At 45.4% G+C, this 22,450-nt stretch overlaps 2 protein-coding genes and 1 long non-coding RNA gene across 4 annotated transcripts in view; 1 reads left to right on the top strand and 2 right to left on the bottom strand.

Moving 5' to 3' along the window:
• Nucleotides 1-237: 237 nt before the first annotated feature.
• Nucleotides 238-8,722, bottom strand: LOC119400258 (DNA polymerase subunit gamma-2, mitochondrial). The gene is made up of 6 exons (XM_037667269.2): nt 8,559-8,722; nt 4,563-4,662; nt 3,671-3,859; nt 2,464-2,639; nt 1,763-1,859; nt 238-422 (listed from the first exon to the last, which is right to left on the bottom strand). Exons 1-6 carry the CDS (start codon nt 8,720-8,722, stop codon nt 348-350), a joined length of 801 nt encoding a protein of 266 aa, XP_037523197.2. The 3' UTR covers nt 238-347.
• Nucleotides 8,723-9,771: 1,049 nt separating this feature from the next.
• LOC125759380 (uncharacterized) lies at nt 9,772-13,126 on the bottom strand. Of its 2 annotated transcripts, none has more exons than XR_007416988.1 (3): nt 12,901-13,126; nt 11,676-11,834; nt 9,772-9,854 (listed from the first exon to the last, which is right to left on the bottom strand). It is a non-coding gene; the product is annotated as an uncharacterized LOC125759380 (long non-coding RNA). The 2 variants fall into 2 exon arrangements; XR_007416989.1 differs by lacking the exon at nt 12,901-13,126 and adding an exon at nt 12,696-12,876.
• A 36-nt stretch (nt 13,127-13,162) lies between these two features.
• The window catches only part of LOC119400257 (GPI inositol-deacylase), a 41,316-nt gene continuing 32,028 nt past the window's right edge, over nt 13,163-22,450 (top strand). Inside the window, exons 1-4 of the mRNA XM_037667268.2 lie at nt 13,163-13,456; nt 14,694-14,761; nt 19,416-19,633; nt 21,385-21,470. Of these exons, the coding sequence (XP_037523196.1) occupies nt 13,301-13,456; nt 14,694-14,761; nt 19,416-19,633; nt 21,385-21,470 (528 nt within the window). The 5' untranslated portion in view covers nt 13,163-13,300. The remainder of the gene's footprint in view (nt 13,457-14,693; nt 14,762-19,415; nt 19,634-21,384; nt 21,471-22,450) is intronic.

Raw genomic sequence — 22,450 nt, 5'->3', positions numbered from 1 at the left:
CCGTGTCGTAACGTCATGGTGCAGTAGCAACCGAAACTAGCTTTTAAAAACATATTCTAATTACCTTCTCAGGGTGCACTCACCCTTGGAAGTAAATTTCCTAGGCTCTTGAGGACTTGTCTTTCCTTTGATACAAAAAGGCAACAGATGAATATTTTCGTGTGAGTACCCCTTTAATAGAGCAGCCATAAGTAATTTTAAACGTTTGCATCGCAGGGGTCTAATTGAAGACGACAGTTTATAAGCCAGCAGTTTTTATTCAATAAATACAGGTTACAGTTGGACTGTCACTAAACTGTCGTGAAAATCGAGGCACTTGAAGGCATGATGCGTGGGAAAGCAGGACTTCAGGAAGAACTTTCAGCGGTGGTCTGTAGATACAGCGGCAGTCTCGTGCACACGTCAGTCACGTGGACTTGCTCCTGCAAGCACACGGTCTATTATACGCATATATCTACACGACATCAACAGCACTTGTGACAGTGTTGTACAATGACAACTCCTCCTACAACTGCAACTTAAAGGGGCCATGACACGGTAATAATAATAATATCTGGGGTTTAACGTCCCAAAACCACCATATGATTATGAGCGATGCCGTAGTGGAGGGCTCCGGAAATTTCGACCACCTGGGGTTCTTTAACGTGCACCTAAATCTAAGTACACGGGCCTCAAACATTTTCACCTCTATCGAAAATGCAGCCGCCGCAGCCAGGATTCGATCCCACGACCTTCGGGATGACACAGTCACCCAACACTTCGTCGTTATCAGCGAAAAATAGTAGAGGGTCTATTATGCCTATACATATATGAAAAATGGACTGTAGAAGAATATTTCAGCCCAAAATAAGCCCTAGAAGTCACCAGCCATAAGCACCGCCGGCGACCGCCATTTTGCCATGGCATGTGCGATGTCATGTGCTGCATGGAGTGGAGCCATCGTCTTCTACCAAAGTTTCAGCTGCTGTAAATTGTTGAATTTCAATGTTGAGCTGAAGAAAGCTGAAATGGCTCGATCACATGCGCAGCTGACCAGGGAACCAAATTGTTCACTGGAATACAGACGCTTGCACAGCAAGTAGCTTGTTACGTCATGGCTCGTGAGTGCACCACTGTTGCCCGACTCTCAGGCTATTCGTGCATTTCTAAAAATATTCGATTATAAATTAAGTAAGACCGAAAGACGAGCTAGTTGGTACATATACATCTTACAAATGTCGAGCGCGAACTATGACAGGGACAAAGAGGGAGGGAACGACATCAGCGCTACTATCAACTGAAAGCTTTATTAGATAAGATCAAACATATATAGCCAACTGGAGCACGTCACCCACTGCACATGCACACCATCCTAGGTGCAATACCAAAAAGCTTTCAGTTGATAGTAGGACTGGTGTCGTTCCCTCCCTCTTTGTCCCTGTCATAGTTCGCGCTCGACGTTTGTAAGATGTATAAATTAGGGGGAAAACCAAATGTGCTAAAATTTTGCAAGCTTGTTTGTGAACAATCAAGGACTAACCAATAAATCACAGATTATGATCGAAAACTGGGTGTCATATTCTCCTTTAAATGTACCGGGTGTTTCAGATAACAAGGTGAGAAATTCTTCCAAGGTATTCTATAGGTATCATTCAATAACAGGTGAATGGCTTTAACAGAGCCTGATGCCATTTCTTAAAGTGTTCCAATTTAAAAATGAGCATTAATTAATTTCCACATCCATAATGAGAGCGATGCTGTTTGAGACTACAGGGACCTGTACCTTCAGTCCTGTGTCTCGGTGTCGCACGTGGGCGACGCCTGTCTTCAGCGTTGCATCGTCCAGGATAACTACTGCCACCACGCCCATCTCATCAAACCTGCAATGCGCATTATTGTTAAAAAAAATAAAAGAGAGAGAGAGCGACAAAGTTAGGTACGCAGAAGAACATAGAGCTGAAAAATGCGCGTGGTATTCTAAAATGATCTGCCTAACTTTGATTGCATATCAGTAAGAAATGGAAATAGAAAGAGGCAGTTTGCGGCATAATGTTCACACCCCTAATGTTTTACACGATTAAGACGACAGCGCAAATAAAACAAGCGCGAGACAGTGCGGGCACAAACACAACGCTGACTTCCAACTGAAATTTTATTACAACAGGACAAATCTTATATATGTAGAAGAAAAAGCACAAAAAAAAACTTAATCCATCTGCCGTTGTCGCAGAATGCTCACACGTGCTTCGCTGAGATTGGCAATCTCCTCCTTTTTAATGAGTGGAACAGATGCTACACAGGGCATAGCCAGAAATTTCAACCGGGGTTCAAGAGCGGTTCAACCATACTTTATGTATGTTCATGCCCATGTTTGTATGCGTGCGTGTATATATAGTACACATGCAAATGGGGGGTGGCACTCCTATGTCAGAGCTTTCGACAATTCAGAAGCAGTTGGTACGCATGTGCACAGTCTGTGCCCACCTGGACAGCTGATCGTCCAGTGGCAAGGAGCTGCCCAGGCTGGGGTTGGAGTAGACGGCCAGTGTGCCCCGCAGCTGCTTCTGAAGCAGCTGGGCCAATGGCTTCAGGGAGGCCAGGCCTCCCGACGTGGCAACAGCTGCTTGGAAGGGTGCGAGACCCGGGTGTAGAGAGAGAACCTGCGTAGCAGCAGAAGTGTCTCACCACACGACCGTACAATGTTACAATGGATAAATGAGTGGGACCCATTGTAGCTAATAGCGTGACGAACGAAGATGGAGAAGAACGAAACGGGGCAAGCACTAATTAAGCAAAGGAAACTGACAACCACCCGTTTGTAGCACAAAGCCACAAGGAAATCCATATAAATTTCTCAGAAATAAAGCCTCTTATTTGCTGAGAAATTCGTCCTGGTCCGGGAATCGAACCTGGGACCAACACCTTTCCGGGTGGTCGCTCTTCCAAGTGAGCTATCCAGGAAGCTAGCAAGTGGCAGAGCGAGAGCGAATTCATTGACAACTCGAAGCACGTGGACACGTATTGTTGCAAATCACTTCGATGTAATCCTGCAAGGTGGCGGAAAAGTTAAGCAAAGGAAGTTGAAATTACAAACTGGTAGTTGTCAATTTCCTTTGCTTAACCCTTCCACCACGCTGCGGGATTCCGCAGTTTCTGTTTCCGCAGTGCCTGTTTTATTTCTTCAAGGCAACATTAACGGTCATGCTTCATATCTAGGCAACAATGAAATGACAAGTGACTTCGGCAGAAAGCTCAAATTTCCGTACTGGAAATGGCTGATCGCCAACAGGCCCACGATCGACAGGGCATCAATTACTGGAAAACGGCGCATGCAAACACGCACGTGACTGGTGCATCTTCGAGGACCGCATTTCTGTGCGCTCGCCGGCACTGGATTTTCCGTGTACGGCACCGCTACCGAAATTAGTGAGTTATTTAGTGAATTATCCAAATTAGTGAATTACTTAGTGAGCGGGCCCCTCAATGTAGTGAGAAAATGCATGCACGAATCAGCCACTAAAGAGCTTGTCCAGCACTGCCCGACAACAGACCGCTGCGGCCGCGTTTCGTTGTTGGGAGGGGCCCGACAACGGACCGTAAAGGGTTAATAACGTCACGCCATCCAGCCATTCAGTCTGTCTTTTCGAACTAAGGGATTACGTTTGAAAAACTGAAGCGGTCTATAGCCCACCTGACCCAGGGGTCCTTCTTGGTGGGCATCCCTGAGGAACGCTTCCGCAGCCGTTTCCAGGCACCCGGCTGATGCTACTAGGCGTCCTCGGCTCCAGAGCTTCTCCACGGGCCCGGACTCCGCGTGGACCACGTGCGACTCTTGGGCCCCCGTCTGCTCCAGCTGGAATGCCCAGGGTCGCCGGGAAAACTGCCGAGCGGACAACCGGCCCTGTCTCACCGTATCTCGTTTTCTGAATCAACACGCACACTGGGTTCCGGTTCACTCAAACCTCGTTACAACAAAGTCACATCTGACACGAAAATAAGTTTTTTACACTCAAACCTCGATATAACGAACGGCGATATAACGAATTATCGGTTATAACGAAGTAAATGAAAAATAGTCCTGTCATAGATAGAGTGTATTGAATGCATGTGTATAACGAATTTTCGGGTATAACGAAGTTATTTTCGTGTCAGGTGTGACATTGTTATAATGAAGTTATAGTGTATATCCAAAAATTTGTTATAAATGTATAATTGTAACACTGTATCTATGACAAGACTATTCTTCATTTACTTCGTTATAACCGATAATTCGTTATATCCGTATTCATTATATCGAGGTTTGAGTTATTGATGCTTCCTGTCGGTCAATATACTGCAAGACCTCGTTGATACATTCCTCTTTGTAACATTTTTCGTACACTTGCACTCAGACACACCAGTTCCATTTCAAACTTTGTTTTGGGCAATTATTAGTGGACGTTATGTACTCTTGGATCATGCATTCTTTTTCTTTTTCATGTGATACCCTAAGAAATAAACTACAACATGCAAATGTCCAACACACATACAGTAGATCTCTATTTCCAAGCGCAGTCAGAATTCACGTAGGCAAACATGCTCACCTGTCGCCACCAACGCAGTCTTTGTCGCTGCCAGTACGTCAGCCAGCGAGCTTCTTCTCCGGAAGCGGGAAAGAACAGCAGCTGTTCCAGTGTGGCCACACTGCAAGAACAACAAATTAAAGAACAACAAATTAAAGGGGTACTGACACAAAATTCCATGGCTGAGATAGCCTGCAGGATCGATTGCCATCAACATGCGTATATCATCTACAAAATCTCAACAGCGAATATAGCTTGGACGGTCATTCATATCAATTTTGAGGTTCGCATGCGCAATCCAGCGCTATAAGCCGCACTTAGTGACCCTCGCATCAACTAAGGTGGCCTGAAAGTGACCCTCAACTTCCGCGACGTCACCACTGCAGTCGATCTTTGAGCTGGTGCAGCAAGCAATGATGACATCATAGTCGCCACTGCCCTTTTGAAGTGCTTGTGCCAGCTTACTACTATATTCGGTGGCTGCTGGTGTGTCTGTGCCTGCGGTGAACATTTGGAAAGTGTGGAAGCCTCTAGAAAGTTGTTGCCACCAGACGACGGTAATGATGACGATGACAGCAATGACATTGCGCAGTACATGTGGCAGGCGGAGAACGCAAGCAGAAGGTGCAACCAGCACGGAAGTGCGTCACAGTTCTGTGTGCACACGCTAGATGGTGTTTGTTGAACTCGGTGGCTTGTTGTTCTCGGAGCTCTTCCAAACCAAAACTGAGACTGCTCTGTAATAAAGAGACTGTAATTAATTATCTGTCGTGCGCTGCAGCAAGCGATGTGTCGTGCTATGACTAATAGATCCCCATATTGCCACTAATAGACTCAGCAACATATTGCAGCACAATAAACTCCAGAACAAGATTTTTGCATCAGTACCCCTTTAATATTACACTTAATTCAAGCGGGCCTTACTTTAGCTTGCTCGCGATGCTTTCACCACCTTTTCATGCTGTCAGGGTTTCAATTTGTTCCAGCAAATTGCCTTCCTAAAAAGACTGCTCATGTGGTCGATAATCATGTGCATGTGTGCATCAGTCACACTTTATAAAATTTGCGCGTTTGAGGATTGGGTGGCCGTATATGTTGTTGACCACTATGTAGATAACACGCCAAACAGTAACTTCCAAATGTGATCGAGTCATATACATCCATCAGTAAGTCTCGTGAGAGAGTGCATGCATCCACGCAGACATTTAAGGGGAGATGCGGGTCGAAAAACACGAGCTTTCTAAAAAATTATCGATTTTTTTGTTTTCGCCTGTTTTGTTAAGATTAGTACCTTTACTGTTCTGAAAAAAAAAAAATCAATGTCGAGACTCAACTGGAAATGCTTTAAAATTGCGTCTAAAGAGCACAAGGTGGCTGTCAAAAGGCCGAAAGTGTGTCATCTTCGAGCACCTTGCCACTGATAATGCGCCGCCGCTCACCATTGTCGACCGCATGAGGCGAAGAGCCGAGCCTCACTCTTCAAATAACAACAGTTTCCCGCGCTGCTGCAGCGCAAGAAATAATAAAGAGAAGCACGCTTTTGCCGCCTTCTTCGAGCGCCGCGACTGGCTTTAAATCACGTGGTACGGATCGGGAGCCGCCATTGGCCGCTGCGCGCCCGCGCGTGCTGTGAAGCCTACTTGCAGGATCCGTGTCTCGTCGAGCAGCGCAGCTGAACAACGCTTTTCTCGAGTGCTTATCCGTTATGGATGAAGAAAGCCGTAGGAAGCGCGGTCACCGGCCTGTGAAGTTTCACGCGACGCACAAATTTCGAGGACGCTGGCGCAAATCAAAGCCGAACACTCAAACCACGAAAAGATCGTCTGCTGCCGCAAGGCGTAGTGGCAGTGACGCCGATGCATCCGACGAGTTTGCCGCGGCATTCGAATATGTGGGTGCCTCCCAGAAAAAGATCGGACTCTTCGAAGACGAAGAAAAATCGCAGGACGACGAGTCTTCGTTGATTGCTGATATGACAGCATTGAACATGTTGGTTTAATCGAGGGCACTCCAGTTTTGAACGTGTTCTGGAAGAGCTTGGCGTGCTCCCGTCTCATGATCTGGTTGCTCTTGGCACATCACGGGACAGCACACGCCAGAAAAAAATGTCTCAAAAACTAACAGGAGAAGCAAGGGCCTGTCGGCGTGCGCTGAAGAAAAAATCTCTTGTCGAGGAGTCAGCTCGAAAGAGGTGTGAGGGCCAAACCTATGGTGCTGGCGCATTTTAATGGCAGTGGCCACTACAAGGAGGATTGTTCTTTCTTGTGTACAAATTTCGTTGCATTCAATGACATCTTTGATAAATAAACATGCAATTTTGACTTTAAAACTCGTTTTTCTCAAAACACAAATTTTGCCATTTTTGTCAATGTGCCCCTCCTTTTTCGGGTACTTCTGGTGCTCAGATCTGCATGAAATTTTTCCCAAAGTTTTTCCAAAGTACGAGAAATGCAATTATCTTGTTTAAGTTTCGATATTCTTATTATAAAATAAAAAGAAGTTATGTAAACTTTCACTAGGGTAGGAGAAATATGAACTTCCAACGTTAAAATTTTTCACGTCTAGTACATATTTTATATGGACTTCCTAATTAGTTATTTGCATTCCGCACTTTATTTGAAACATTATGAACTATCAATTGTAAAAAATTATTGAAGTTTAGGTCTGAAAAGAGGGGGGGCAAGATGCTTCAGTTTTTTACTTTGTCATGTTGCAGAACTAAAAGTATGCAACTTGCAAGAAAACTAATTATATATTTGAAATCAGCATAAAAAGTTCTATAAGGAGCTCAAGTTTAATTGCTCTAGGGTGAATATTAAAGAAAAAGTGTCTTCAAGTAGCATCTCCCCTTAATGAACGGCCTGTAATTATCTCTTGGATCGCATCTTGTAGTCACACAGTGCACATTCAATAGCAATTGAGCTTGACAAGGATTGAAATTCTCAGTTGCGATTGCATCATTTGCACAAGCTCCAGAAAGGAGCTAATCGTGGAGTGACAAATTCGATCCAGATCAGGCTGGATCACAATCGAACGTGCAACATATGACGCCAGTAATATTCAAACGTGGATAATTGAACCTTTCAAAAATTCAAGCAAAATGTTTGTGTCACTAGGAACCTGATGTAATGCGGCATTGAGGCTTTCAGTTCTTTTTTTGTTTTTCATCAAATGAAAGGCCAAGACCTTAGGAGCCTAAAATATGTACTGGTAAGCATGGGTACACCCTGAAAAGCTAATTGCGACATGTCTATAAAAGCTAGTTTCAGTTCCTATTGTACCGTCACGGTGTGGCATGAGCTTCTCGTCACGTGCTTGCACAAGATATCGTGACGTTTCCACAGCCACTTTGCTTCATGGCTCCGTTGATGACACACAAGTGGCCATTTTGTATGTTTTGTTGCCTGACAATATCAGAACTAGCCATACTTGGGCATGAAGTCACCGGAGTTGACACTCTAGCCTGACGCCACGATAGTGTTGTTGTCGGGAGGTGCAACATGAGAAGATCGACTTTGATGGAATGGAATGGAAAAAAGCTTTATTCAGGTCCGTCGGGGCGTGAACTAGCACGTAGCGGGCTGCTCCCACGTCGGGACAGATAGGCCCAGCCACACCGCCACGTCGTGGGCCCGTTGGACTGGCCGTAGCTGTGTTTTCAAATCCGGACTGTGTAGCGCAGCATCCCACTTGGACGATGTAACGTCTTCATCAAACCGTAACGCGGGGCACCGCCAGAGCATGTGATCTAAGCTAGCAAAGTCTGAGCAAAGTGAGCAAGTGTTTGACGGCTGAACTTTGGGATAGATCACGTGCAAGAGTGCGGTACTAGGATATGCCCCGACCTGCAAGAGTCTGAATGTCAAAATCAAATATCTTATCAGCATTTAGCTTCAGCACTTGCTCAGAGCCGTCTCCGTATGCAGGAGATTTGTATGGGAGAGTACATCCACTTTCAAAAATTGGTGTAAGTACCCTTTTAACTTCTGGAGAGAGTCACGCAGAATGCTGACTCACCGCTGGTCTTGTGATGATTGGTCTGTGAACAAGGGCTTGCTGCTCTTGCTGCTCAGCAAGAGTCCGAAGGATGACTCCGAGTCCACCAGCTCCTTAGCAGCAGCACAGAGCATCTGTAAATCTGATGTTGGAGCACAAGAGTTTGTTGGTACTTGGCAGGGCATTACTGATAATACGGCAAGTATCAAGGACTATACTCGGTTACAACCTAAAAAAAAAAGTAAGCTCCAACAACAGAACCACGGCATGCCTTCCCTTCACCTGTGAAAGACAGTCGTGTTAGCACTTTTCTGGGCTGATGTAAACACTACATATATTAAGAGCTAACGGTTCGTCGTTATTTCCGAAAACATTAAGTTTGCCTGAGCAGCAATGCCAGAATCCCTGACGAAGTTTACCAGGACATTCAAGTTTCCGACCTAAACCTAGTGACACAAGCGTGTCTGTACAGGAAAGTCGACTATCTCAAACACTCCAGAAGTGCTTCATGTCACGAAAATGAGTGAGTGCTATTGGATGGAGCACTTATGCAAATTTCCTGTGGGAGGAGCAGCGATGGCTGTGGGCGGAGCCGGCATTTTTTTCTTAGGTTGTAACTGAGTGTAGAAACAATAACTGTGGGTTTTCTAACATGTACCCAGCAATTTGCATGCAAGACACTCTTGCTTTCTCAGATGTGCATAATGTGGCTTTTGAAGCTGGGAATTGAACCTGCAACCTTGCGTACAGCAGCAGAATGCCTTGGCCACTAAGTATGAATGAAGGAAGGGAATGTTGAGGGCTCGTTTCTTTGTTTAAAACAACCTTAATGAAAACCAGCACATAATAAAGCCAAGGAAGGTATAGGGGTAGTTAACTGTACTGTTATAAGTGTATTGTAGTAATTGCAATATAGGTGTGAAGAAAGTAAAGTGGACGAAAAGACAACTTGCCACTGGCAGGGACCCAACCTGCAACCTTCAGATTTTGTGCCCGATGCTCTTACGAATTGAGCTGCGGCAGTGGTTGTCCCCCCCTCCCCGTCCACGTTACCCAGTATTTATGTGCATGCAAACGTGGGAATGCTAGGTTAGCGCCGCTGACTAACACTTCCAGTGCAACTAACGTACCCTATACCTTCCGTCGGCTTCATTAGCTGCTGATTTTCACTAAGGCCACTAAGTCATCACACACTTCACGCTGGAGGTAACACTGGCGTGATCTCACCTTCCTGATGAGTCGGCATTTATTTGGTCCGGCCAGGCTTCTTCCATGGGTAGCACAGTGGCCTCGGCTGATCGCAGAATGTGTCGCCGCCTGCAAAATGACAGCGCCATCCGCTACATCACTGCCGACAAGACATGCTAGAGCGACACATCCTTAACGTGACAGCGGTTAAAGGGCCCCTAAACAATCCAGAGGTCGAAATTTCGTTGTAGTGTTGCAGTTGTGCACGAGTCTTCAACAAACACATAGCCACGAGAATCTTTCGAAACAGTGCCTTAATAGCGGAGGTACACGCGTTTGATAATCCGAAAGTGGCCCTCGCTCGTTTTCACTCTTTCCTTCGCTACGCCCTGCTTATCGGCTTGTCTCTTCTCCTGGCCGAGTGCTCCTCTTCACCATGCAAGGAGGAAGAAGAGTGGTGAGTGTGCGTAACTGTGAGGTTCTTTTTGGGGGATGACATGACCAGACGCGAGTTTTGATGTCACAGCCAACGCTGGGGATTACCGAAAGGCCTGGAGAGGAGAAAGGATTGTTCCTTGGAATTTGTGACACGCCCACTCCTCGTAGCACTGCCACATTTGGCATTGTTGATCGTGGCGGCGTTCTGAACGAAATGCACGTGTTTACTTGAAATGTTAAAAAAATTATCGGAGGTTGTTTAGGGGCCCTTTAGAAGTGTGCAGTGCCCATCCTTTCCAGTTATGCTATTACCAGCGGTCATTTGTAATTATTAATTGCCAAGTGCTCGTCAAGGTCAGCTTCTCAATCACAGCACAACATTGTCATGGCAGATATATTAAAAGAAATGTTTGCCTACCCTGAGCAAGCACATTTTGTGGGTTGCATACACACTTCATTAATGATAATCAGTCAATTTATTTTGGCATTCATTACAGCATCAGCAACATAACAAATGCGAGGACAAGAACAGAAAGCTTCTACAGGGTCTGTCTGTAAAGTAACGAGACTGGGTCTGGCAAAAAGAATTATTGATCCGATTGGTACATATTAAAATTCTTGGAAATAGTTTCCTTGGGCATCGATACACCGATTCCGACGCAATTACAATGCTGCAAAGGCTCCCTGAAAGTCGGCTGTTGTAACCTCTTTCAGAGATTCAGTGCCAGCCCATTAAATGGAGCGAACATCATCGAAGCAGTGAGCTTTCTGGCTTCCCTTGAGATTTGGGAACTTGATGAAGTCTGCTGGGCTCACATCAGGGCTGTATCAGGGCAGCATCAGCCCCGATGTGAGACCCGGACGACTTTTTCCTGTTCCCAAAGCTCAAGAAAAGCCAGAAAGATCACCGTTTCTACAGAGTTCCCTCCATCCAACAGGCTGTCACAGATTCTCTGAAAAAGGTCACGGCAGTTGACTTTCAGGGAGTCTCTAGACGTTGAGCCGTACTCCCAATTAGGGTTGCAGAAGTTGCGCCTTTTCCTTTCCTCAACCTCTCCTCCTCAGGGAGTCTCTGCAGAGTGGGAATTGTGTTGGAAGCAGTGTATCGATACCCAGGAATACTATTTAGAAGAATTTGAATAACATGTACCGATCGTATCAATAAATTCCTTTTACCAGATCCAGTCTCATTACTTTATGGACAGACCCTGTGATTGTTTTAAAGAAGCACATACATGCGTGTTGTATACAGAATGGCATATGTATGATCATGAAACAAGTTTATAATGAGGTATAGTGTATGGCATGTTGTTGGTCTAGTTGGTTCATAGATTCAGCAAACAAGTCTGAACTGTGCGAAGACGACAGATAAGAACATAGAAACGCACACACACAAGTGCAGTGTGTGTGCGTGTTTTATGTTCTTATGTGTTGTCTTCTTCGTGCCGTTCAAACTGGTCTGTTGAATCTATAATAAGGCTTTCTTTAGAAAGATATGAAAGAAAGTTTCACCATTCCCGTCTCAGGTTGTCACGGAGAAGTGTGCCGCACGGCCTGTACGTGGTCTTGCCCAAGTACCCGTACTTGAGAAGTAGCCGTGTGAACGCCACTGAAGCGCCCATGGGCACTCAGACATGGTGTGAGCTCTGTTGACGTGAAGTACCGGTAATCCTGAAAATAAATGGTATAAGTGTATCATCTTAACAAATCATTAAAGTTGTTCAAGGTGTGGAGGCAGTGCCTGCCATGAAAGGTCATACACAAAAAGATTCGTCTTCATGCACAGACTGTTTCCATGGCACGTTTACTATAAGATATGCTTTCATATACGTCCAATATCACATACGGGAAGGTTACACGATAGCTACGAGTTTTACAGGTACGAACGGAAAGGACATACACTAAATATCAGCACTTGGTTTAAATGCCACACATGTGTCTCACAATCATACCGTTGTTACGACACGTAAAAAAAACCACAGCAATTATCATAAATGCCGCGCACAATTGTTGATTTGCACGTAATCTTAGCCCTGCCATTTTCGATCACGATTGAGCCCGCGAACCTGATCGTTTCTCGATTGCGATTGGCTCCCTCCCGCATGTCGGACGAATGAGCCAATCGTGATCGAGAGATTCGATCCGGATTGAGTTCGATCGCACTCGAGAGTACATACATCGTGGGACGTCCGTGAAGGGATCATTGATTGTCCACTGCTGCGACAATCCCAGTTCAGCTTTTAAATGAAATTCAGTTTGTTTCGCAACATTATATTACGAAGTGGCAAATGCCCCGCAAACCGGCCGTTTTTTCAACCACCGACGAGCCCATTCATTTGCACGATCAGAAAGAATCAGTTGATATCATTTATGACATTATGCCTTCAAGACAAGCCTATTAAACACGACTAAGCGCTCGGACGGTTTTGCTGCAGCCCAACAGAAAGTCCGACACCTGTAGTAGCAAGTCAGGCGATAAACTACGCTCCGGGGATACCATTAAAAATTGCTCTCTATCTACTATCTACCTACCGGTCTGACCAGCTGAGCCCGTTTCGCGGAGGCCGAAGACACCGACAGCAATCACGGAGCTAGCCACGGCTTTGTTCGCTTAATTCTGTGTTATCCCTTGCGATAACGGTTCATTGCAACGCGCGATCGCGAGATAAAACTGTCTACCGAACCTCAACTTCGACGTATCAAACTGCACACGTGCTTACGAACTACAAGAGCTCACCTGCGCTCGCGCCGACGACCTCTCAACATCGGCGTGCTCGGCAGCGAAGTTGCGTGTGCATCTCGTCCCAGCAGCTGCTTCGAAAGCGGGCGCCAGCGTTTGAAAATTCCGTGATCGTCGGACTCGTACTGCACGCTACGTGAACCCAGTAACCCCGCTCGAGGCTACGGCGGCTCGTAGTGGATCGACGCAGTTGCGTGCAGCGGGGGCTTGGCTTGACCGCTTTGTTTAGGGCTCTCTCTCTCTCTCGCCGTGTCCTCCTTGCCAACCGACATGCGGTCAGTTGCGGTGAGCTGAGGCCGATGTTAGCAGCATTTGTGCGGGTGCAGGGAAGGGTTTGGACTCTGCCATGAAGCGGAGACGGACAGTGAGGACGGTTTAGAGGAAGAAGCTTGCAAAAATGGGTGGAAATATGATGTTCTACTTCGGCGCTAAAGCGCTCGTCGGGCTGTGCGCGTTGGTGCTGCTGGTGACCGGCTTGATCGATGTGCTCACCATCAATTCGGCGAAAAACGAGTGCGAAATGACTTACATGTACGAACTCCCCGAATACATCGTGAGTGGAGACTGATTTCTGACCTCTTTTCGATAATTGAGAAGCATTTAAGTGCGTGTCTTCGCTGTATAAGCAGCACCAAGTTGTACAGTACGTGCAGGTATGCGACGGAAGTTGATAAATCCCAATTTGCGAGCTTCGCTGCACGACTGGTATGAGTTTTATGCCGCATATTTACCCGTAAGATAATGTATTGGACACATAACAGCTGATTTTACTCCTAACCTTACAAATAACAGCACGACATGACTTGCTAAAGAGATTTCGCTGCGTTCAAGCTGGTACTTCCCAGAGAACAGAAAGCGAAACATCTCTCATGCATATCAGGGAATTAAAAATGCGGCGCGGTGTCCCAACTTTTCATGTGTTCAATGATTGTGCTGGTTTCCTCCTACTTCACGTTTCGTTTCGACCCATTTTCCTAGAAGCAGCTGATGTCCCAAGTATTGAAAACATTGCTGAGATATGTAAAACCGTACTGATAAGTTGGACAGTTGGCGTTACTTTTAAAGTTTTCCTACTTCGCGCCGGTATCACGAAAAGTGCACCAAGCTTTTCAGTAAATTCAGCTGTGGTCCAATGCCTATGTAGTGCTGTGTATAAACCATTTCGTTCGAGTTCTAATAGCTTATTTTACCACAAATCTCTCTTCGCTGGCACCGATCACTTTGCATTCTCACCCAATCAGTAGACGTAGTGTTTCATGTTCTCCGCATGTGTTCCCAAGTTCCTGTGAACTAACTGTCAGCATTGTAAAGGTTGTTGTAGCTAAGATTTATAGCTTGTCGGGTTGAACTACACTCCGTAGTGTAGCTGTGTTGGAAATTGTGATCAATGCCAGTAATTTCTACATCCTTTGATTCATAGAAAGTTTATAGAATGGATGAGATGGCTAGAAACGCTTTGCAAGTTTGTCTCCTTGTGAGCAATGCCTTACTGCACCACAAGCACTCATCTTTGGGCTAAAATATGGACTTAAGTGTCAAAAATTTTATTATGTATATCAAGCACCATTTGAATTTCTAAGATTCCATATCACTTGCCAACATGTTTGTTCTTAGAGCACTGATTACACTAGCGTGTAATCGTGTGTTCAGGATCTTGTTCATAAAAATCTTTGCACATAGCTGTGTCAGTAAGTACGTGCAAGCCATACATGTAAGGAAATTGCCTTTCTTTATAATCATTTTACTGCAGACCAATTTCTAAATACTCAAAGACATATTCTTCATTTCAGCCCATCAAACTAAGTAAAGAAATCCAGCAGAAATACCCGAGGTATCGCCTCGTTGTTTATGGAGAAGGGTAAGACATTTATTAACTTTTAGTTCTTTGTTTTCTGCCTGTACTCTACGTTTTTTGCTGATGAAAACTTTACCGAGACATTTTATATCTGTAGGTTCTGTCTCTTATGGATTAAAAAAAAAAAAAATTGGTGCGGACCATATGTTATGTTGTCGTGTACCAAACTGGTTCATTCATAAAGTTCTTTCTGAGGTGATCTTAAAAGCATTTTGCTTTGCTTGTGTTTTAGAAATGTGCTACTCTGAACATGCAAAGCACCAGCATCCACTGAGCATGTACAAGGTTGCGGGTTTGATTCCCTGTTGCATGTGACTAAGTGCACGAAATGTGATATACTTGTGACGTGCTTCAAATGCATTCTAATTAACCTAGCTAGTACCGTTAAAACTAATCCGCAGTTCCCCGCTAATGTATCTGTCATAACCTTAGTGTTGCTTTGAAGACAAAGCATCTACCAATCAATCATTCACTTGTAATTAGGAGTCATACCTCTCCTTCCTCTCAATATTGTTGCGTTGTTTTCGCTGCACACGTCACATAGTTGTCTATTATCTGTACCATTGTTAGGTCTTTTACAATGTTCTTTATGTTGCTTTTCTGACTGATTTTTCTCTTATTATTTTATCCCATGTATATGATTACAATAGTTGCCCCTGATTATGTGAAACGTTGGTGTCTTCTTGTACGTGAATTCTAAATATACACTGCTTGCAAAGGATTGCTCAAAGCATGACAAATAAAAAGTGTAGTAATAAAAACACAGACAAGTAACTGCCAAACTGCTATTCATACAACAGCGTCATGTTGTGAAAGACTTTTACAGAAATTTGTACTTGGCTAGATGTGCCTTCAGCACAATGTGATGAATTTGCTGCTGTTTGTTTATTTGTCTTGCTGGATTTATGATGCGATGGCTTGTCTGTTTCGCGAACAGTTGGCCAAGTCACATTTTGACATTGTTCATCCGTCACTTGTGACACGTAACGGTGGGAGCAGCTGGCTGTATCGATGGCGAGTGAGCGGAACAAAGCCTTGCTCATCAAAATGAATAATAGGTCATGCTCGTAAGCGTGACCTATAATAGGTGACACCTAAATAGGTGTGACCTATTAACAGTCAGGCCTGAAATAGGTGACGCCCATTATAGCAGTTCCCCGCCTCCTATTGGTTAGGAAAGGGAACGCATATTTGGCCTTCTAACGTTTATCATTTTGCAAGCATCAGGTCTCATTAGCATTTGAAATAGGGCAGACATTCAGCGGAAGATCGAAACTTGAAGAGACGAAAAATTCTTGAACACGGGGTGTCGCTGGAGCAAATGTTTCGACAAGCAGTCTTGTTGCACTTTCAGTTGCAGCCTTGAAGAAAACATGATTGCTTGTCGAAGCATTGGCTCCAGCAATACCCTTGTTCAACAATTTTTCAAGCATTTAAAATAGGTGTCACTGGCATTAATGTAATCACGGTGTCACCAGGTGTCACTACTGGCCGACTCAATGGTGCTTAACCACAACATCAACATTGAAGCTAACATATCTAAGCTGAAACTATGCGTTCCAAGAACATTCTAAATGAACATGTCAGAGGTGGTGGGCCTAGGCCTAAGTCATAAGTGACAGCCACAAGGTGCACATCATCTGCATGTCATCAGCATGGTGTCTGTTTGCATTACCAGCCCTGTAGGGATGGCCGATGAAAATTTTTAATCGATTAATCGTTAATCGTTAATCGATTTAGCCTTTCATCGATTAATTGTTTTCGGTGGAATGTTTTAATCGATTAATCGATTAATCGACATTTCCTGTTGGTACTTTAAAACCGATATCTTTTTGTTTGAGGGGCATCGTTCGTGTTTGATATGGATCCAAATCTTTTTATCAGACGCGCTGACGATAGAAAATTCCCACTTTAGAATGTGTCGACGACGGCCCCCTTCTGTCCAGTGTGTGAAAATTTCCACTTTCGCACACTGAACACTAGGGGCCCGTCGTCGTTGGTTGATGTCGCAGATTCAAGCATCTGTGGTCATCATCCCTGGACTGTTCACCAGCAGGTCGTATTTTCTCGAAGCCTGCCTACTCGAGCTCATCGAAACCGGAGGAGGCGCGTTCGGGAACCACACTGGTTGGAAAGTCGCAGTTGAAACATGCAGTGTGGCGGAGGGTGAGGAAATCCCGAGGAAGGTAAAAGAGAGACGAGGAGGAAGAGTAATTAAATAAGACGCTCGCTCTCGTAAGCACAGCATCTTTTCTCGGTTTGTCGGTTAGGTATTGTGGAAGCCCTACATAATACTATAATTGCGGACTGATGCGATCTTTCCTTGAGGTCACCCATGCAGATATTACACAGAAACATACTGGCCTCAAACAGACCATCGGTACAGGCAACTGCGGGAAATAGAGTGACATGAGTTTCTGCCTCCCGGCTAGAACAAAGAGCAGCAGCGCCAGTATACTCCGCAGGTTTCATCTGATCGTTGCCTTAACACGGCGCCACTCGCACCTTTTTCACTCGTGCGTACAGCCTGAACTGTGAGCGCTATCTATTGTATCAGGCATTACAACGTAAATTTCGCGACTGTCCTTCTTTCTTGTCACAGCAGAAGACGGGGGCCTCTAGCTGAGAGCTGTATTTCTCCCTAAATATGCGACCACACAGTATTACTAAATGCTACAAGGTCACTTCTTCAATACTAATGCACTGGATGCTAGACGTTCGGTAAACCGACGTGTTAAGTTGCGGATAACATAAAGGGTCTATAAGACCCTTTTCACAATTCGCAAGTGCTCATTCCTGAGCTGCATTTTCTCTCAACTAATGGCAGCAACTTTCGTGCTTCAAGTAGAGACGAGGTCGTAGTTGCAAGTGCTGTCTATTATGCGTGTTCGTGTCAAGAGAGCCGAGTCTACATTTTCCGCGTCCCAGCGCACGCAAGCCGCGCTGGAACACTCTGTTTGAAGAAGTGACTAGCTGTCATTAATTGCGCTAACTGCATCGAAGGAAAGCTAGCTGAACAATTAATGAAGAAGGTATACACCCTACAAGACGTACAGTTGGGCTAGTTGGTATACAGCATAATAAAAGATGGTTACCAGCGTCCTTGTCCTCTTTACTCTAGCAAACGTGTCTCATTATGTATATGTGGATTACGTAATCCTCTCCCCATCGTCGTACTTCATCACTCTTTTTGCCCCGTTGCGTTTTTCCCGGTGCAGAGTTGCAATCAGGGGCGTACTAGCTCAGGCCAACCTCTCTGCCTTATATCTTCTGTCTCTCTTTCATTGGTAAAGAATATTTTATTCTACAGAAAGGCACTAAGAACCAGTCAGGAAATAAGCAGCGCATATTACAATGCCGCACTTACACAAGAAACGAGTAAAATGTGAGGGTTGAATAAAAAAATTACACCATCTCCCGCTAAAGGGGACCATGAGGCGATGCAAAGCCAGATCACTTGCACGATCGCGTTCCGTTGGCGTTCGTTGGGCATGCTACCGACCTCGCGTCGTGGAACGCGAAGAGGGACGCTACGCGCGTCGTATCTTCCATCTAGCCTGGCCGTTAATTCTCACAGGGCAGGCGGGCGAGAGGGGGGCAGCGTAGGAGAGGAGAGAGAAGGGGAGGGGACGCGCATGCGCTCGAGCACATCCCGGCGTTGCGCAGGAGAGAATTTCGGCATGTCTAGCCAAAGCCACCTAGCTTTGGTCTAGCCCGCGTTTCAGAGGAAGAGTGGAAAGGGGGAGGGGAGAGGGAGAGTGGAGAGGGGAGGGGAGAGGGAGAGTGGAGAGGGGAGGGGAGAGGGAAAGTGGAGAGGGTATGCGCATGCGCAGTAAGGGTGGTCACGCCGCACACCACCACCACCACCACCACCACCGGATTGAGCTCCGCCAAAGAAAGTTGCGATTGACACTACAGGCGACGAAAACTACTCGTTTATCAAATCTAAGGAGAGATGCGTTTATGCGGCAACACGATGAAACAGCGCGGCAAAAAACGAACACGAACAACATAAGCAACAAGACGATGCACCGGCACGTATGAGGCAGTAGGAGCAGAAGACTGTGAGCCGGAGAGAAGCGGGCAAATTCATTTCTGCCTCGATGGGGTGGAGCCGCCTCCTGCCCGGGCTTGAAGCATTGGGGAGTGCTTGGAGTTGGACGCCGTACGCGACGGAGATCAGAGCGAGTTCATACCTTTCTCTATGGGGTATGGCCCCCGCCAGCTCCGGGCTCGTTCTGCTTGCGCAGAAAGATGCGCTGTAATGAAAGCAGTGAAAGAGAGGCGATGTGCACGGCATCTGCGTCTCAGGATAGCGCGCCTCTCACTCATGCGCTCCGGCCAAGGGGCGAGGTTGGGGGCGGGAGGGGGGGGGGGGGGGCGTGCCGTAATCGATTAATCGAATAGTTTTAATCGATTAATTCGATTAATCGAAAGACGGAAATCGATTACGATTAATCGATTAATTGTCGGTCTTTAATCGATTAATCGTTCGTCGATTTTACCATAACTACAGCCCTGCTACCTTGCCATGGTTAAAAATTTTTTTTTTTCTGTAATACGTTCATTCTCGTAATGAACTTAGCCCAAGCGAAATGTTGTTGCAGTTGATTTGCTTTGTCGCAGTTGAGAGTGGTCAAATTGACAAAACGTGCAGAGTGTACGCCCGTCAGCTTCGGAGGGGCCACCTCCGCGGCGTGCCCGTCCTGTTCGTGCCGGGCAATGCTGGCAGTTACCAGCAGGTGCGCTCCATCGGTACCGTCCTATTGCGCAAGGCTGAGTTCGAGGGACTGCCGTACCGGTTCGACGTGTTCGCCACCGACTTTAAGGGCGAGCTGTCGGGTCTGTACGGGCCGTTACTACAGGACCAAACTGGTGCGTTGTTGCTTTGTTTCGTATCCTGGGGCTTCTTTTTCTGAAGGCCTGTGTGCCCTGTTTATTCTTTGTTTTCATTTATTTTATACCTTGAACTTCTAGTTGCTTATTAACTTATGCATCAGTTTACCAAATGACCTCCAGGTGGGAGCAAGTGTTTTTGAACTGTAGGTAGCGTGGCAAATGTGAGTTTCTACTCTGGTAAGGCGTGTAAGCCACTACTAACTGGACTCTTTCGGTTTGTAAGTCACGTGCATTCCAGCATCTGAAAAATGTTTGTTAAAATTGGATTTCGGGAAGGCTTTGATGAGTGTGCGCCTGTGTGTATCATTTCCTTGTCACTGCATTTGTGGTGGCACCCCCTTGGGAACTTCACCTAATGATAATTGTGCTTTAGAGGACCTGTCTATGAGGGGAGGCATTATTTTGATAGACCTGAAGTTACAAAATAGATATTATGGAACCATAATTTTAACAATCATTACATAAGTACTTTATGGATAAAGTTCTGAGTGCTATTTCAGTTGTCGTGCTAATCATTCGTGCTCTGATGGCGTCCCCTTGAGAACACTGAAGCTTGTAAATTATTTTAAGGTATCACCCAACATATTGTGGTAAAAGAACTTTAGTATTTCTCGGTACAGACATACTTTGGCATATCAGTGTATCCACGATGAATGCGGCATCTGTACAGTGAAGTCGTGCCACCATAGGCAGTAGAGTGTACTAGAACTTTCACGAGTTTACTGGAACTTTCATTCGTGAAATGTTGATGTCACCGCTACCACTACGAGCAGCCCCTTGCTTGGCACGCGCAATGAGTTGCGGCGTACTCCGATCAGCGCGCTGCCCATTTTTTTTGTAGTTCACTCTATCAAGGTCCGTATTCTGAGACGATCACTTTCGACGACAGTGTCACTTCGCGTGACGCAATGTCTCGCGTATCCAATGACTGAAGCGGCTGCTTCCACACCTTTCCACAACCAGCTTGTCAGCCTGCTCTGACAGCAATATTACCACTTTGCAACATGGCGCCCTCACATTGAGACGTGACTTTCTTTTGCCATTTCTGTGCACTATTGGCAAGGAACAGACCACAAACACTGAGCTAATGGCAAACAGAGCATTCTTGTTGCCTAAGGTTCCTCTATATCGCTTCTGGCTGAAATATTTTGATACACGATCGCTTTGGTGAAGGAAGTACCGTGTCTAATGAGGCATCGGATCTGCAATGTTTCGGCAGCAAATTCAAAATATATATATTTTTTTACCTTTTTAGAAGTGTTCACTTCCAGCAGACAACTATCGCATATAATTTGAGTGGGTCATTGAATTCGGTTTATGAAAAAATGTAGCATATTGTCCCTATAATGAGATAATTATAGACATTGTAAGTACAATGAATTGCTGTAAAATATGCTATAATTTATTCTAACACTTCTGCTTTCTATAAGTTTGATCTCCAGAACCTTGGCATCAAATTATGTAAATTTCACTCATTTATATACGCACTCGATCATAATGCATGTCACAAATAGTTATGGCGGTATCTCCAACTCGGAGTACAGCCCCAGTGGTGCGAACGAGTGTCAAGTAGTTATGCAATTGCATTTGAGGTGAAACAACAACAAGAAAATAAAACTATAGAGGTTGGAGTGAGTGTTTCTAGGAGCATACTATCTCAGTTGGAGCCCTTCAGCTGGTTATTCTGCTTGAATGTCCAGACGCTCACCTGTTTCGGGGTGCCGCAGGTTTTCTGCACGAGTGCGTCCGCACCATCCGCACCCTTTACAAGCCCACGCCCAATGCCAGCCTGGTCATCCTCGGTCACTCCATGGTCAGTCCTCGCCTTCCCCGGTGACTCGGGACGGACTCAATGTCTGCCACGAGTACTTATTTCTTTATTTTAATGTGATCGGGTTTCACCCACAAAAGCAGTTGCCATGACTTGGCGCAGGCCACGCTGCTTTGTGTCTGAAACTTATAGATTGTTTTAGACTATTCTGATAACATTGCGCGCACGACATGAGTAGCTGAGTTTGTTCTGGAGCTAACGCTAGCACCAGTGATAACACTGGATTGCTCACTAACTCATGTTTAAAAGACAATGCGTTCTACCGACGATTATCCACGACTGACGTCCGTGCTCGCCACTATCGTTGCACAGCGAGTGTTGCTTGTACTATGAGTTTTTCTTTTTCTGGGCACAAGTTCGCCCAATAAAAAAAGTTTCATTTTTGCAGTGTTGAGTTTTGCACCCTTAGCCGGCGCAACCATGTGACAATACATCACAAAATTTGAGAACAAAATGAAACTGACAGGCTGGAGCATTGCTTCTCTCTTAATTGCTTCTTAACTAGCATTCTTAAATTAGATAATTTGATGCACAAGACTGCTTTCTTAAGGAGACAGTTAGGTTCGAAACTTGGCATACATTTTTAGTCTGTGCTCCCGAGTTGTGATGTATGGTTCGGAGAACTTGCAGGTGTGTGCAATTTTGTGTGCTTATCTTTAATACGACATACACTTTTATTTGCCATTTTGTTTGCACCTTATGCACCGTATGTGTAGCGAGAGCAAGGTTGGGCAGGGACGCGCTTGTCAAATTCGAATGCATTTTTGCATTCCTAAAGCAGCGTGACATTTCTCTTTCCGATAACGAACAATCGAAGGTAGTAACACTTCGCTGCATGCGGTTATTTCTCCACTGTGAGCACTCTTCACCGCATTACACAACCGTGCGGCTATGGTGAAGCTTAGTGAAGCGAGTCAATCATTATGGAGCATGGATAAAATTCCTGCTCACGAGCCATCCAT

The sequence above is a fragment of the Rhipicephalus sanguineus genome, chromosome 7 (genome assembly GCF_013339695.2).
Source record: "Rhipicephalus sanguineus isolate Rsan-2018 chromosome 7, BIME_Rsan_1.4, whole genome shotgun sequence".
Lineage (NCBI taxonomy): Eukaryota > Metazoa > Arthropoda > Arachnida > Ixodida > Ixodidae > Rhipicephalus > Rhipicephalus sanguineus.
The sequence above is the reverse complement of the archived record's forward strand: the minus strand, read 5'-3'. Positions and strand labels throughout refer to the sequence as shown.